The sequence below is a fragment of the Macaca nemestrina genome, chromosome 6 (genome assembly GCF_043159975.1).
Source record: "Macaca nemestrina isolate mMacNem1 chromosome 6, mMacNem.hap1, whole genome shotgun sequence".
NCBI classification, from domain to species: Eukaryota; Metazoa; Chordata; class Mammalia; order Primates; family Cercopithecidae; genus Macaca; species Macaca nemestrina.
Window position 1 is genome coordinate 33864710 of NC_092130.1, and position 15674 is coordinate 33880383.

The window sequence follows — 15674 nt, forward strand, 5'->3', positions numbered from 1 at the left end:
GAGGATCACTCTGTCTCTAGATAGAGTGTGTACGCCATCATGCCTGGTTTATTTGTTTCTTAGAGGTGGGGGCAGGGGTCTCACTTTGTTGCTCAGTCTGGTCTTGAACTTCTGGCCTTAAGCAATCCTCCCGCCTCCACCTCCCCAAATTCTGGGATTACAGGCATGAGCCAGTGTGCCCAGCCCAAAATTATTTTTACCAACTTTAAAATATAATTTTTAAAAAAATCTTAAATGCCTTCCACATAGATATTGTTGATTTTTCTTTCATTTCTCTTGTCATGGTAAATCCTCTAGGAATGCTCTCTGAAAAGCAGCTTAATTCATCATGCAGTTGCCTTCATCACCATCACTTGTTGAAAAGTCTTATTAGTATGTAAAGCAGTTCTAATTTGGAGCTCTAAAATTACCTCTAAAAACTCATAATAAACTGAGAGTCATCCATAATTAGATTTTTTTTAATAGGACTTCTAACTTGTTTTCATTATCCAGCTGTGTTTGATCTCAGCCAGCTGTTGATGGGACTGAGGTGGTTGTAAGGGTTGGGGAAAAGAAGAGGAAGCTCATCTCTGCAGAGTGGGTGGGGGAAGCTTTAGTTCTGTTTAAAACACTGGTTCTCAAAGTGTGGTCTCCCACCCTGCAGCATCAGAGTCTCATGGGAACTTGTTAGAAATGATTTCGTGGGTCCTACTCCAGACCCACTGGATCAGGCCATCAGGTGAAGTTCAAAGAACTTGGTTCAGATGTAGTGTTCACTAAATTACAGACTGCAGTCAAGATTTTAGGAACAGCTGGTTGAAAATAATTGCCTTCACTGGCTCTAGTGACCCCCAAGGAACATACGCCACTTACATGTATGTTCTCTTCATTCATCATTTATGGGTATATTTGTATTACTCCACAGGGCTGACGATTTGGTATTAGACTTGCTAATGAGCAGCAGCCATGTGGTCCTGCTATCTGACAGTCAGTACAGTCACAAGTATATTGTATGCAGCAGAGAAGAGCTTAACAGCCAGCCTCCTTCCACATTCTGCTCTCAGGAAATAAGCAAGGGGAGGATCCAGAGGTGTCATTTGACACTGACGACGCAGTACTTATTTCCTATGCAAAAGAGCCCAGGCAGGAAGACAAACCTAAATAAGAAGCTAACTTCTGTAAGAAGCTGTGAAGAGTGATGCTGGCAGCTGCCTTTGCAGACTCTAACTCCAGCAGCATGAATGTGTCCTTTGCTCATCTCCACTTTGCCGGAGGGTACATGCCCTCTGATTCCCAGGACTGGAGAACCATCATCCCGGCTCTCTTGGTGGCTGTCTGCCTGGTGGGCTTCGTGGGAAACCTGTGTGTGATTGGCATCCTCCTTCACAATGCTTGGAAAGGAAAGCCATCCATGATCCACTCCCTGATTCTGAATCTCAGCCTGGCTGATCTCTCTCTCCTGCTGTTTTCTGCACCTGTCCGAGCTACAGCATACTCCAGAAGTGTTTGGGATCTAGGCTGGTTTGTCTGCAAGTCCTCTGACTGGTTTATCCACACATGCATGGCAGCCAAGAGCCTGACAATCGTGGTGGTGGCCAAAATATGCTTCATGTATGCAAGTGACCCGGCCAAGCAAGTGAGTATCCATAACTACACCATCTGGTCCGTGCTGGTGGCCATCTGGACTGTGGCCAGCCTGTTACCCCTGCCAGAATGGTTCTTTAGCACCATCAGGCATCATGAAGGTGTGGAAATGTGCCTCGTGGATGTACCAGCTGTGGCTGAAGAGTTTATGTCAATGTTTGGTAAGCTCTACCCACTCCTGGCATTTGGCCTTCCATTACTTTTTGCAAGCTTTTATTTCTGGAGAGCTTATGACCAATGTAAAAAACGAGGAACTAAGACTCAAAATCTTAGAAACCAGATACGCTCAAAGCAAGTCACAGTGATGCTGCTGAGCATCGCCATCACCTCTGCTCTCCTGTGGCTCCCCGAGTGGGTAGCTTGGCTGTGGGTATGGCATCTGAAGGCTGCAGGCCCGGCCCCACCACAAGGGTTCATAGCCCTGTCTCAAGTCCTGATGTTTTCCATCTCTTCAGCAAATCCTCTTATTTTTCTTGTGATGTCAGAGGAGTTCAGGGAAGGCTTGAAAGGTGTATGGAAATGGATGATAACCAAAAAACCTCCAGCTATCTCAGAGTCGCAGGACATACCAGCTGGCAACTCAGAGGGTCTTCCTGACAAGGTTCCATCTCCAGAATCCCCAGCATCCATACCAGAAAGAGAGAAACCCAGCTCTCCTTCCTCTGGCAAAGGGAAAACTGAGAAGGCAGAGATTCCCGTCCTTCCTGATGTAGAGCAGTTTTGGCATGAGAGGGACACAGTCCCTTCTGTACAGGACAATGACCCTATCCCCTGGGAACATGAAGATCAAGAGACAGGGGAAGGTGTTAAATAGATTTAAGTTTCAAAGCAAAACAAATTGTGATTATTGTATTTACTTGTACTGCTGCTTATCAATATTGCTGACTTTACAAACTGTAATACAATTATTACCATTAGGAATTACAAAAATATTTCACAATCTACACTTTCCAAATGTGCAATGTGGTAAGTAGAGAACCATGTTAGAATAGATAATTATGTTTCAGAATTAGAACCTGGCTTCCCAGACAATTTAATTGTTTAAAGATGTTGCTGTCAAAGTGATTAGATAGCCCGGCTATTCTGTCATTTGTTCACAATGGTTTCACTGGGTACCCCCTAGGACCAGCCCTGTAGTGGACCGGCTGGAGCCTGGAGTAGAGGTTCTGTCAAAGCTGAGCCCCTCTACCTTCAGTTTCATCCTGGACCTGCTAGTCCTAATTTTACCTACCAAATTGTATTTCACATAACCAAAGCTCAAAATCTACTTTCACTTGAGATTTTTAACACATTAATGATAAATTTTAGTTATCTTCATTTACTTAATAAATGTTAATTTACTTGATGAAAAGTCCGTATCATCATGTTCATGACTGAAGGTCAAAGAAAAAGAAACAGCACCTGATTCCAATTCTGGACTAATTTCAACCCATGGCTGGTTCTGGCTAAGTTTAAATAAATTCCAACTTATACTAAAGCCTGCTTCAGTGAACTTTTTAAAGCTACCTGAATGAGTCTTCAGTTTCTGAGAATTTTAGCAGCTTTCCAATGACTTTCAATAGTCTGATATGGGGGGAAAAAGTACTTTAAAAATGCCCTCTCTTCACTTCCAGAATGTGGGACAGTTATTTTTCTATAAGCAGAAATGTGTTCCTCTTAATATCTCCTTTCTCCCAAGATAAACCATGGTTAATGATATAGGTATAGATTACTCCTCAAATATAAATAGAAGATGGAGATGGTGATCTTTCTTGTTAATGGTACTAAACTTACCCTCACCCATAACGCTGAACTTGAACCCTACTCAACTTTTAAAATACTATAGGATTTCTAAGTTATAAAAATAATCGAGCAACCTAAGAAAGAGATTGATGTTAAAAAGAGAAAATCCAACAAACACAAGACAGAATTTGGTTAAGAATACAAAATAAAAAGCATAAGGGCAATGCAGAAAGAAAAGCAGTAAAACTGTGTACCCAGACATATGGTAAAATTTGAGTAATAGGCAATAACCATTCATTTTATGGCAAGGTAAAACACACCCAGTAAAACATGATTATGATACATTTCTTCCCCTTTTAAGTATAATGATATTCGTCCATGATGCTTGATTACTTTGTTATAGAACTCGGGTATTTTCACTGAAAGGTTCCCTCAGAACAGAAAAATGCCTTTAGGGCAAACGAAGCAATGCAGAATCTGAAATATAAAGAATTATGTTATGGAAAAAAAAAAGATGTTGTTTTTTATGTTGTGTATGGGTTTCCGGATTCTTTGCTTTTTCATAAGTGGTCATAGTTTGCTTTTTAACACAGGAGGTAGGGCTATATTCTTTTTACTTCCTTCATTACAAATTTTATGTAAAGCTCATGTATTCAAATACAGTAAAATTTAACCCAAGAATCCAAAATATTGTTTTGTGATATGGTAGTTACAGAAAGGATTATCATTGTATGTGATTATTTGAATTAATAGTTTTTATGTTCATTATATGTAGTAAACTTAGGATGTAAGCTTCCAGGGTTTGACACTTTAAACTTGTAAAGAAATAAAAATAATTACGTTTTACTTCAGATTGTTTCTGGAGATTTAAAGCTGTCTTTGTCTTGAATTATCATTCCAAAATCATTATTAGGAACAATGGAGCTTTATGGGGCCATTTGACCTTAACACTGGAACATGTCTCAGAGTGAACTTATTTTCAGAGTTTGCTAACAAGCACCAAATCAAGATGCAGACACTGGAACAAAGAGTAATCACAATGAACCTTTCATTAAGAACCTGATACACAAAGTAAGTCCTGACTTGATCCCTTAAAAAATCTGCTTAGAGAAGTTTGATTTGTGTCTTATCTGCTCAATCCCGGATACTTTTAAGATAAAAGTAGGAAATTAGAACAGATATCACCAAACTGTTTTCTTCTCACTTCTCTACTATGAGAAACAATGTAGTAAGTGGACAAACAATACTATGTGGAATTCAGAATAACAAAATAAGGCATTCTGGAAACTTTACCCTTGTGAGACAGTCATATTTCTACATACTACATTATAGTTGTGCTCCTCTTGGCAAGCACTTCAGTTTCATTCCTCAGAGTACTTAAAAATCACTCAATGAACTTATAAAATGAACTTCAAAGAAAGAGAAAAAAGGAAACAAAACAAGGCCAGGTGTGGTGGTTGACACCTGTAATCCTAGCACTTTGGGTGGCTGAGGTGGGAGAATGGCTTGAGGCCGGGAGTTTGAGACCTGCCTGGGCAACAGAATGAAACCATTTCTAAAAAAAAAAAAAAAAAAGCCAGACATGGTAATGCGGTAATGCATTCCTGCAGTCTCAGCTACTCAGAAGGATCACTGAAACCAGGAGTTCAACATTACAGTGAGCTATGATGGCACCACTACACTCCAGCCTGGGAGACAGTGAGATCCTTTGTACGAATTAAAAGAAAAAACATATCCTGTTTATCAACTTTATAGCTGAAGACCTTAGTCTGATCAATGCCAGGTTCCTACATACAGAGTTCACAAAATTTCTATGACACTTAATAGATTTAAGCTAAGAACTATATAACATGAATGTGAATGCGTGTGTCTGTGACTATACACACAACATACAAACACAGATCTGTTGGTATTCCTTCTTTCTAGGATTTGTTACAATCATAGTGGGTAAAAGATAATGGAAAATAAATTATTCTATTAATATATATATTTTCTTAAACATTTATTTATGTGGCACTCTGAAGCGAGCAATCTATGAGGGGATAAAATAAAAAGATTTGTTTTCAACTCGGGAGGTAAAGCTAGATATATCAATTTGGAACCGATTCATGGTGTGACGCACACATGTTGAAAGAATGCCAAAAAGGTGCAAACCATCATACAGTACAAAGGACAAAAACAAAAAAAACCCCAGCATCTTCTTGCTTTGAGGCAATAAGGCACTGCTAAAAAGACTTGAGCACCAAAATGATTCTCTACAAATTCTTTCCTTTTCATACTGCAAATACTAATTATATTCAAACCTTTAAAAACTAGGTAATACTTAAGATTTAGAGTCAACTTACTTTGTGCGAAATTCTATTTGCTGCTTTTTTAAAAATCAGGTTAAAATAAGCTCTTAAAAATTAAGTAACAATAATCATATACAATACAGATATATAAAAAGGGTTGGTTTATTGTAGTTCAAATACATAAACTGAACATTCAAACATCTTAAAATTAAACTTTAGCAACAAAGTTTAACATTCAAACAGGAGTATAGTTTACAAGAAACACCCAGAAAGGTAATTTGTTGTCTAATCCAGAATATTGATAAAGATCACTTAATGGTGAATAAAATATGTTTAACCAGTGGTTCTATTCTGGCCAACATGTTAGTTATGACCGTGGTTCCATACCTGAGAAGAAATTACTACATAAATCTTCTCTTAGGCTAAACAACAAGACTTGGTCTATAATTCAGAGGGGATAATCAAAGCACGTAAGTGAACAAATAAAACTAATCTGATCTTTAGAGACAAAGGTAAAAGTATTGTCCATTATAATAATCGTAGCCTCTGGAAGATAAGAATTCAATTTTCAGTGTCTTCTCTTTTACCCGCTTTAAAAAAAAAAAAAAAATCAAAACAAAACAAACCCCAACTCAGGTTTTCTTGGAGTCTGTAGTATTTGCATCTGGCAAGTTCAAGCCACAAATGCTCTTACTTCTTGCATGTATTAACACTGCTAGGAAGAACGTCACCAAGTCACTGACTTCCACACCTCATAAAAGGATGAATTTTAGCTTCAAGATTTTAAGATTTACTAGAGACAGCCTATATTTGAGTATGTATGTCAGTCATGCCACACAAAGAAAAGCATAAATATTTCCAAAGTGTTCTGTTCAGAAACTGTTCACAAATGCTTCTCCTTCTGTTTGTCAGATGGTTTTGCAATAGGTTGACTAATGCACATATATGTAAAAACCTGAAAATTGGCTCATGCAAGCATTTTGAATAGATACCCCTGTGGAAGAGTATTTAGAATTATTTTGTTGATCGTCTCGTGGGCTCTGATGCTGTAGGTGGTGGGGGTGGACCCCGGCGATCCAGGTCATCAACATATGCCACAATCAGTTTACGCCTCTCCTCTGGCACACAGTCCAGTACTAAATACCGTTTGTCATTCTGTAAAATTTTTTCTACATCTTTCAGGTGCTGATCAGATTCTTGGATTAATTTTTTGGATCTGAAATAAGAAAAAGAAGTCCAAGAATTACTGACAGCTGTTCACAGGTCTTTCAGAAATGAGCTGGAAATGTCCATCTAGTTCCTAATTGTGTTTCCACTTTTTTTTTTTTTAAGAAAAATTTCACTGCAGTGGTCACCTTTGTAAGTCGCCTCAGCAAAGACTCCAAGGAGTGAAAGGGCCTCAGAAGCTGAATTACCCTCCCACCCCTAGTGGTGGTCCCTCCAGATCAGGGCTGAGGGTGGGTGGGTAAATCTTGCCCGTGCTGTACCTGTTCTGTGGATGAACAGAGGACTTCAGTCTGCGGGGCTGCCAATCCCAGCATCTTTCACAAGCTTTCACTTTCACATCTTTCACTAAATTAACTATAAAAATGTAGAAAGAAGTCTTACTTCACATCTAATTTAAAAGCCCAAGCTGATGCAAAACATTAAGGATCCTGACCAAAAAATCCAAATGACAAAATATCTAAAAACCACACCCTCAGCACTATCTAGCCTCCCGTGCACATACCCTTTATTAAGATGTTTCAAATTTCTCTCTTAAAGAAGAAAAGCTGGAGCATGAAACAAAAATGGTTTCCTGCATACTGACTGGTTAAGCAATGCAAAATTGTTTTCCTGATGATAAATTGTTAGGGGTGGGTTTGCTACAGAGAAATCTTTTTTATAGGCTCTAATTTCATAATTTACAATTTGCATTTAAATGTACCCAGCAAAATGCTTTCCTTTGAGGGGAAAAAAAAATGTTTATGCTGAGCTTACATAGATGATTTCATGCTTTAGAATGATCTAACCACACTGAATAGTCTTCAGAGGAGGCAAAGAACTGATAGTGAAAGATTATTTTAAAAGACTTTTCATGAAATACAATTCTTATGTAGTTGAGGGTATTCCTAAAAAAAGCAGTGAAGTAAAAAAAAAAAAAAAAAAAAAGGTATGTATTAAAAACTGGATGGGTGGGTAACACAAAATAAGAATTGACATCTGGGCCCTTTCTTTAAAAAAAAAAAAAAGTATGGTAGATATGGGCTGTATTTGACTTTGGACAGAAGTTGGCATCTTCTTATCCCTAAAAATTAATAATGTGTGTGAATGCAAAGAATGCTCTGACCATTAGAGTAAAGACTAGTAAAGAGAATGACTGCCAATATGAAACATTTCATTGCACACACCTATATGTTATAAATTTGGTCTCTTTCAAAAGCGTCCTGAAGTCAGCTTTGGCTGTGATATATTTGTCTCTGATATATTCTTCAAATTCTCTTTGTTTTTTCTGTTAAAAAAAAAAAAAAAAAAAAAAGTTAAGATTATGGAAATAAAGCCCACTAATTCCAAAATAAACATCAATTATTTATTAAACAGTAATGTTTAAGTCACATAATAAAATTCAAATTTCAAAAGAGAAAGGCAACAGGGTACATTTTGTTCATATATAAAATTCATTAAATCACATAATCTGCAATGCTCATTATTGTGGCATATAGAAAGAATGAGGAATCATAAATTAGTAGAGGCTGAAACTTGAGAACTTCCTATGCGCTACACTGCTGAGCATTTTATGAGGATCATCTACTTCAATCTTCATAATAACCTCATGAAGTGGACACTTAAAAATAAGGATATTAAGGATTAAGTGTTCACTTCCTGCACACTGTATTTTTAACTTCAAGAACAAAAACAGTAATTTGTGGATACAGCAACTGTAGGTTAACACTCAAAACTTAACTTACACAGTACTGAGCATTTAGCTTTCTGGCAAGCCAAAAGTCATAAGATGAATAAACTCTTTGGACTTAAAAAATACTTTATTATCAATTCTAAACAGTCAGAAAAGTTGGAAACTGAGACTGGGTCTACCCCTCTTTCCCAGTCATGCATATTTTATGGTCCAAACATCTACAATCCATTAGACTTTGAGGGGGAAGAAGATTAGATTTATGAGTTTTTATAAAAGATGCCCAGACCTAGAGAAACCAACCAGGAAAGGGGAATGACGTAAAAGAAAACAAATAAAAGGCCTAGGGATAAAATGAACTATAGTAAACAACACTTTTCTTAACATCATTCACTGTTTCAGACCTTGAAGCATATGAGAACTAGCGATCTCGTTACAGGGTTCTGTTAGTCAGGCTTAAGAGTCAAGTGCTTTCATAGTTTGGTACCAATTGCCAGCCTAAATCTAAATATGTCTGTCTAGTGGTACCTGACTAAAATAAAACTGCAGCTTCATTAAACCTCTAAGATCCTAAAATACAAGCTTCACCCCAAGCATTAAAATGTTAAACTTTCTATTGTGCTCTCTTGCTAATTTATCATGCAAGAAACAAAACATGAACTTAAAAATCAGATTCATTTCTCATACACTTAAAAGTAATTCACTTAAAACAATCAACTTCATATTTAAGTATTTATAAATTGATAGTAAATCTTGACACAAAATCCTCTTACCCTGTCACTGGAGGAGAACTTAATACACCGAGGATCTTCCTTAATGATTTTTTTTACTTCTTTCCACGTGGATGTTAAGGTAATCTTTGAAAAGACATGTGAATAAAAAACATAAATACAACTCACTTTTACTTAGGGGGTCAAACTGCAGCACATATGGTACATAATATTACACACTGACCTGCGATCTCTTGTAATGCCCAAGCGTAACTGGACTAGTTAGGGACAGGGAAGCAGCGTTAATGCAATTTCTTTTTGTTGGCTTGCCACAAGAGTTATTTTCATGGCCATACTTTCAAGGTGGCCTAAGACAATCACCTGCAAACCCTGTATTTACATGGGCAAACATCGTAACTTCTGAAGAAACCATCACCAAAAAGAGAGCAGATAAAAAGGAACAAAACCTGGATAACAAAGCGTACAAACTGCCGAACAAGAGGCCACAGTACCAAATTGAAAATGGATCAAAAGAAGAAATTTGCTAAATCTATTATCAGGAGGGATCACTGACCACACAGCTAAGGACATTTTGAATTACTATAGGAGCAGTTATGAATGTGAAAACTAGAAAGAATAGGAATTTCTAAATAATTAAGAATACCATAATTTTTTTAAATCAGAGAATTGTCATATAACGAATTCCAGTAATGAATCTAAAGACCATGACACTAAAAATCATATCAATGCTTTGCTTTAAGAAATTACTAACAAAGATTCATCCAGATTAAAATGAGAAAAATAAGAGACTCTTACCGCAGAAGTTTCATCCAGAAGTTGCCTAAAGTGCTCCCTCTTTTTTTTGGTAAGTGCTTCAATGTGTTCATTAAAAAGTTTCTCTTTCTCCTCTCTTTCCAATAAGGATCCAGATTCCCAGCGGTGATCTTTTCGGAGGGTCCTACGAGTATCAGACCATGACACATCTGAAGAACGTACCTGAAGAGAAAAAATTATATATATATCACCAAAGAGACTTATCTGAATGTCTATTTGCACTTCCATGTCCACTGCAGCATTATTCACAATAGCCAAGATACGGAATCAACCTAAGTGTCTATCAACAGATAAATGGATAAAGAAAATGTAATAAATATACACAATGGAGTACTACTCAGCCTTAAAAAAAAGAGGAAAATTCTATTCATCTGTGGCATGGACAAACCTAGAGGAGAATATAAGTGAAATAAGCCAAGCACAGAAACACAAATACTGCATAGTCTCACATTTGTGGAATCCGAAAAAGTTGAACTCATAGAAATAGAGAGTAGATAGACGGTCACCAAAGTCTAGGGGGCAGGAGACAGGACGAGGGAGAGAATGAGGAGTTACTTGTCAAAGATAAGGAAGTTTCAGAGAGACAGCAGGAATAAGTTTTGAGATCTACTGTACACCAGGGTTAACTAAAGTCAATAATGTATTCTATATTCAAAATAACTGACAGCAAATTCCAAATGTCTCACCACAAAAAATTACAAGCAAACAAAGTGATGAATATGTTAAACAGCTTTGGTTTAATCATTCCACATTATCTACCTATATGGAAACAGCAACTGTACCCCGTAAGTATATACAATTATGATTTCTCAAAACAATTTTTAAAAAGAAGACAGCATAATAGAAGGCATAACAGGTCACGCTGGCTCACCAACCAGCAAAAAGATATGCTTCATTGGTGGTAATGGCATTAAAAGTTAAGCCACACTACTGCCAATGTGAAGAAACACAGACTAAAATGACAGAAAGGTAAGAAAAGAAAAAGATAAAAACATTTATTTAACCAACACTTACCAAGCATCTAAATACAAGTCAGATAAATACCATGCTTCACAGTAAGATTACAAAATAAGTAAGACGCTATCCCTTCTTTCAAAGACCTCACTTGAAGAAAAACAAAGATAAAAAGGCCAGGCGCGGTGGCTCACGCCTGTAATCCCAGCACTTTGGGAGGCGGGTGGATCACCTGAGGTCAGGAGTTTGAGACCAGCCTGGCCAACATGGCTAAACCCCATTTCTACTAAAAATACAAAAATTAGCTGGGTGTGGTGGCGCGTGCCTGTAGTCCCACCTACTCAGGAGACTGCGGCAAGAGAATCACTTGAACCCAGGAGGCAGACGTTGCAGTGAGCCAAGATCATGCCACTGCACTCCAGCTGGGTGACAGAGACTCCATCTCAAAACAAACAAACAAACAAACAAAAAAACCAAAAAGGATAAACATGTAAACAAATAACTGCAAGTACAGGTAATAAGTGCTGCAGAGTCATATGCTGAGCAGAAGGGTGGTCTAAGGAACAGTGAGATCGAATCTGCCTAGATAGGTCAGGAGTAGCCTCACAGGAGAGATATTTGAGTGTACCCTTGAAGAACGAGAAAGTGTGTCACTGCAACAGGAACACTTCCAAATCATTTCAGGTAGAGGGACTGCCATGAGCAATGGAAGGATGGTATGGTTCATTAAGCATGTTCAGCAAGGCTACAGTTCAAGGAGCAAGTGAAGAAAGCAAAGGTGTTTAGGAAATATGAAGGTGGGAGGTAAGAAATGAACTATCTTTTATATTATGCTAAGGAGGCTGAATGTGACCTGCAGGAAACTGCTGGGAGTACAGAGAACCTTCATCCCCTGCAAGTAACCAGGAGAGTGACAAAATTAGATTCGTTTTTTATGAAGATTTCTGTGACTGCAATAGAACAGATAAATTTGAGGGAATGTTAGAGGTAGGGACAGAAATTAGGAAACTACTGTAATTGTCTAGGGTGTAGGACAAGGTTGTCCAACCCGTGGCCCACAGTCTACATGCAGCCCAGGATGGCTCTGAATGTGCCCCAACACAAATTCATAAACTTTCTTAAAACATTATGAGATGTTTTGTTTGTTTGTTTGTTTTTTAGCTCATCAGCTATCATTAGTGTTAACGTACATTTTTCTTTTTGAGACGGAGTCTCACTCTGTCACCAGGCTGGAGTGCAGTGGCACAATCTCGGCTCACTGCAGCCTCCGTCTCCCAGGTTCAAGTGATGCCCCTGCCTCAGCCTCCCACGTAGCTGGGACTACAGGCACGCACCACCACACCCGGCTAATTTTTGTATTTTTACTAGAGACGGGGTTTCGCCATGTTGGCCAGCCTAGTCTTGAACTCCTGACCCCAAGTGATCTGCCCGCCTTAGCCTCTCAAAGTGCTGGGATTACAGGCGTGAGCCACCGTGCTCAGCCATGTTAGTGAACTTTATGTGTGGCCCAAGACAATTCTCCTTCTTCCAATGTGGCCCAGGGAAGCCAAAAGATTGGATACCTCTGGGTAGAGTAAGAAACAGATGCAAGGGAAGAAATCAGAAGTGACAAGAGTAAAAAGTTCCACTGAAAAAGAGAAAAGAAATAGCATAGGAGAGATGTGACAAAGAGAAGCCACCCCCAACTCCAAAAAATATTAGCAAGTAGGACAGTAGTCTGGGGGCATTCACTGTAGGGACAAAAAACCCTACATACCTCAACAACCCGGAGGGGTAAGGGAGAAAGATTTACAACAAAGTTTCAGGGTATCTCCTGGGGTCAGTTACACCTCCAGTCCTCAATGTCATACCATCTACAAGTATAACTGATCATCACAATGATGGCCCTAAATCATCAACAAGAAGGTTAAATTGTGTTCAGCACATTTTGTTTCTTACTATGGCAGGTAAGTGTGTGGTATGTCGACTTTCATCAAGAATGATAAATAATAAAGTTGTGAGACTAAATGATTATGACTTTCCATATGTGCAAAATGCCTAACTTCTGAATTTGTTAAATAACTAGGGTTTTTTCCTATAGTAACAGTACTAATACCAAGTATTCAATTTTTAAATGCTTTATAATTTAGCAAATTATCTCCCTCAGAATTGAGTAACATTAAAATATTCATAACAGTAATATAATAAATTTCCAATATCCAGTATGTTAGAGAAAAAAAGTAAAATATTAACATATACCATATCAGACAGAAGAGCTTTGAAATTCTGGATAGCTTCTTCTCGTTTGTGCTGCTCTCTCTCTCGATCTATTTCTTTTGTTTGTTCTGAACGAGCCTTTTGAACCTCCCTTTCTCGTTCTCGAAGGCTTGCCTCAATGCGGGCTTGCCTTTCAAGCTCCTTTTCTTTTTCTGAGTCTAAATTCTGTAAAAGTAAAAATTACATTATCCTTCTTACCAACTCGATCAAAGTATGTTTTTACAGAATAACCAGCTTGCCAAATAAAAAATTCCAAATCTAGTTTTTGCCCAGAATATACCTAAACACTGTGTGTTTAAACACTCTCGTCTCCAAATCGACTAGACTCTCATGTTAAGAATACTAACAAGAAAAATTCCAAACCCCCAATAGAAAAATCCCCAACAACATATACCCTTAAACACAAGTTAGAATTGTATTATTCAATGAAAGCAATACAAGTAAACACAACAGTTACCTTGGCTATTTTTTCAATGTACTGTTTGAAAAGATCTTCTCTCATTGATGAACTATCTACTGCTTTGTAACGTGGATCACTTTCTACTTTGTCTTTTACTTTGCTCCATCGAGACTGACTGTCCAAGTGATGATTAGATAATAGTTCAAAGAAATCCGATTTAATCTGTATTTTGAAACAGGTAGTGGGATGGGAGGGAAAATAATGTACCATGAGAAATTCATCATATCTTAAATATTTACAACTAGAAAAAAAATTCACTTACCTTAAATATGAGAATAGCTTTTAAAATACAGGCATTTAGAGTAGAATGAATTACAGTAAAAGATCAGAAGTGTTCTTTTACTAGAAATGTAAACATCAACAAGCATATAAGCTTTCATCTAAAATTTGCCAAATTCAAGATAAATAATACTTTATAAAGAAATTATTCAAATATAGAAAAAGGCTTTTTCAGATTGTTGATAACTTCAGATCTCAGAACTGCCATGTATTCATAGGGAATATAAATTTACATCGAGCTGCATTTATTTTTAGCTAAGAGTCAGGCTTATGAGCTGATAATACTTTAATATCAACATGGTAAAAATGATTTATTTAAAAAACTATATGGATAAAAATTTTGGGCATTGAAATTAATAAGACATTTAAAAATCACTGCAAGTCATTACAAACTTACACTGTCAAATGTCTAAAATCAAAATGGGGTAAAAATTTGTATTTTGGTGAAAAAAGGCAGTTGTACACCTTGATATGTGAGAAAGTTATAGAATTTCTATGTTCATAATTAACCATTACTAAAAAATTGCATTCAGATCTATACTTTTTAGCATTAAACATGTATGCCTATACCATTATAAACTCAGAATGTAAGTGTTTATCCAGTATTATACTCAACTGAAATACCAAGTTAATAACATTATATCAAAGGTATTAAACATTAATCCTTCAGTATCAACATATACAACTACTTAAAACCCCTCTCCAAAACTGTATTTCTTATTTATTTAAATAGGTAAGGAAAGGAGTAAATGAGATAGTTATTTTTATGTACGTCTGAGGGCCTAATTGTTTTAAAATTTAATCCCACGTATACTACTTTGTACTTCTACCACAGAAGATACCCAAGATAACCAAGGTCATTTCAACAAAGGATTCTGACCATATTAAGAACCCCTCCCTTCCAGTAGGAATTGAATATGGACCTTCCCACCTGATCAGGGGAATCAGGATTTAAAATGTGTGTGCACAAAAATACATGAATCATTCCTTCTGCCTAGTCTAACACTATCATTTCCCCTTACAACTTCATTTCTCCTACTGGAGGATTAAAAGTGAGACTGAGGCCAGGCACGGTGGCTCATGCCTGTAATCCCAGCACTTTGGGAGGGTGAGGTGGGTGGATCACCTGAGGTCACGAGTTGGAAACCAGCCTGAAAAACATGGTGAAACCCCGTCTCTACTAAAATTACAAGTTAGCTGGGTGTGGTGGCAGGTGCCTGTAATCCCAGCTACTCGGGAGGCTGAGGCAGGAGAATCGCCTGAACCCGGGAGGCAGAGGTTGCAGTAAGCCGAGACTACACCACTGCATTCCAGCCTGGGCAACAAGAGTGAAACTCCATCTCAAAAAAAAAAAAAAAAAAAAAAAAAAAAAAAAAAAAAGTGACGTTGATGTCCTTTCTGGAAAATACTTTTAAGGTTTTAAGAAAGAGAATATCTGCATCTGAAATGTTTCTAAAGACAAGAGTTAATCAGCTGTGGATTTCTCCACTACTAAACTTGGCCTTTCACTTTGAACTAGTAAGAAATACTCATAAACCCAGTATTTCCAGACAGTGATTAAGAAACCACCTGATGTAGTGATGTAACTTAAATTTTTCTGTTCATCTTGTCTATTTTTTATCTGACATGATGAATACCAAATTCCTAGATGC

At 37.4% G+C, this 15674-nt stretch overlaps 2 protein-coding genes across 13 annotated transcripts in view; one reads left to right on the top strand and one right to left on the bottom strand.

Annotated features, from left to right (window-relative positions):
• The first annotated feature begins 1100 nt into the window (after window positions 1-1100).
• LOC105466920 (G protein-coupled receptor 151) lies at window positions 1101-4159 on the top strand. Its single transcript, XM_011716136.3, has one exon. It carries the CDS (start codon window positions 1178-1180, stop codon window positions 2435-2437), a length of 1260 nt encoding a protein of 419 aa, XP_011714438.1. The 5' UTR covers window positions 1101-1177; the 3' UTR covers window positions 2438-4159.
• A 1623-nt stretch (window positions 4160-5782) lies between these two features.
• The window catches only part of LOC105466921 (transcription elongation regulator 1), a 64063-nt gene continuing 54171 nt past the window's right edge, over window positions 5783-15674 (bottom strand). For 4 of the 12 annotated variants that reach the window (XR_011624604.1, XR_011624603.1, XR_011624602.1 and 1 more), the window contains 7 exons: window positions 13741-13905; window positions 13266-13448; window positions 10056-10235; window positions 9303-9386; window positions 8027-8127; window positions 7124-7217; window positions 5783-6852 (listed from right to left, as the gene is read on the bottom strand). Coding sequence is in view for 8 of the 12 variants with exons in the window: in XM_011716141.3 (XP_011714443.2) it covers window positions 6651-6852; window positions 8027-8127; window positions 9303-9386; window positions 10056-10235; window positions 13266-13448; window positions 13741-13905 (915 nt within the window). In the remaining 4 variants the exon portion in view is untranslated. Of the gene's footprint in view, window positions 6853-7118; window positions 7218-8026; window positions 8128-9302; window positions 9387-9483; window positions 9630-10055; window positions 10236-13265; window positions 13449-13740; window positions 13906-15674 lie in introns of those variants that run through there. The other 8 variants (XM_011716141.3, XM_011716140.2, XM_011716139.3 and 5 more) reach the window with 4 other exon arrangements.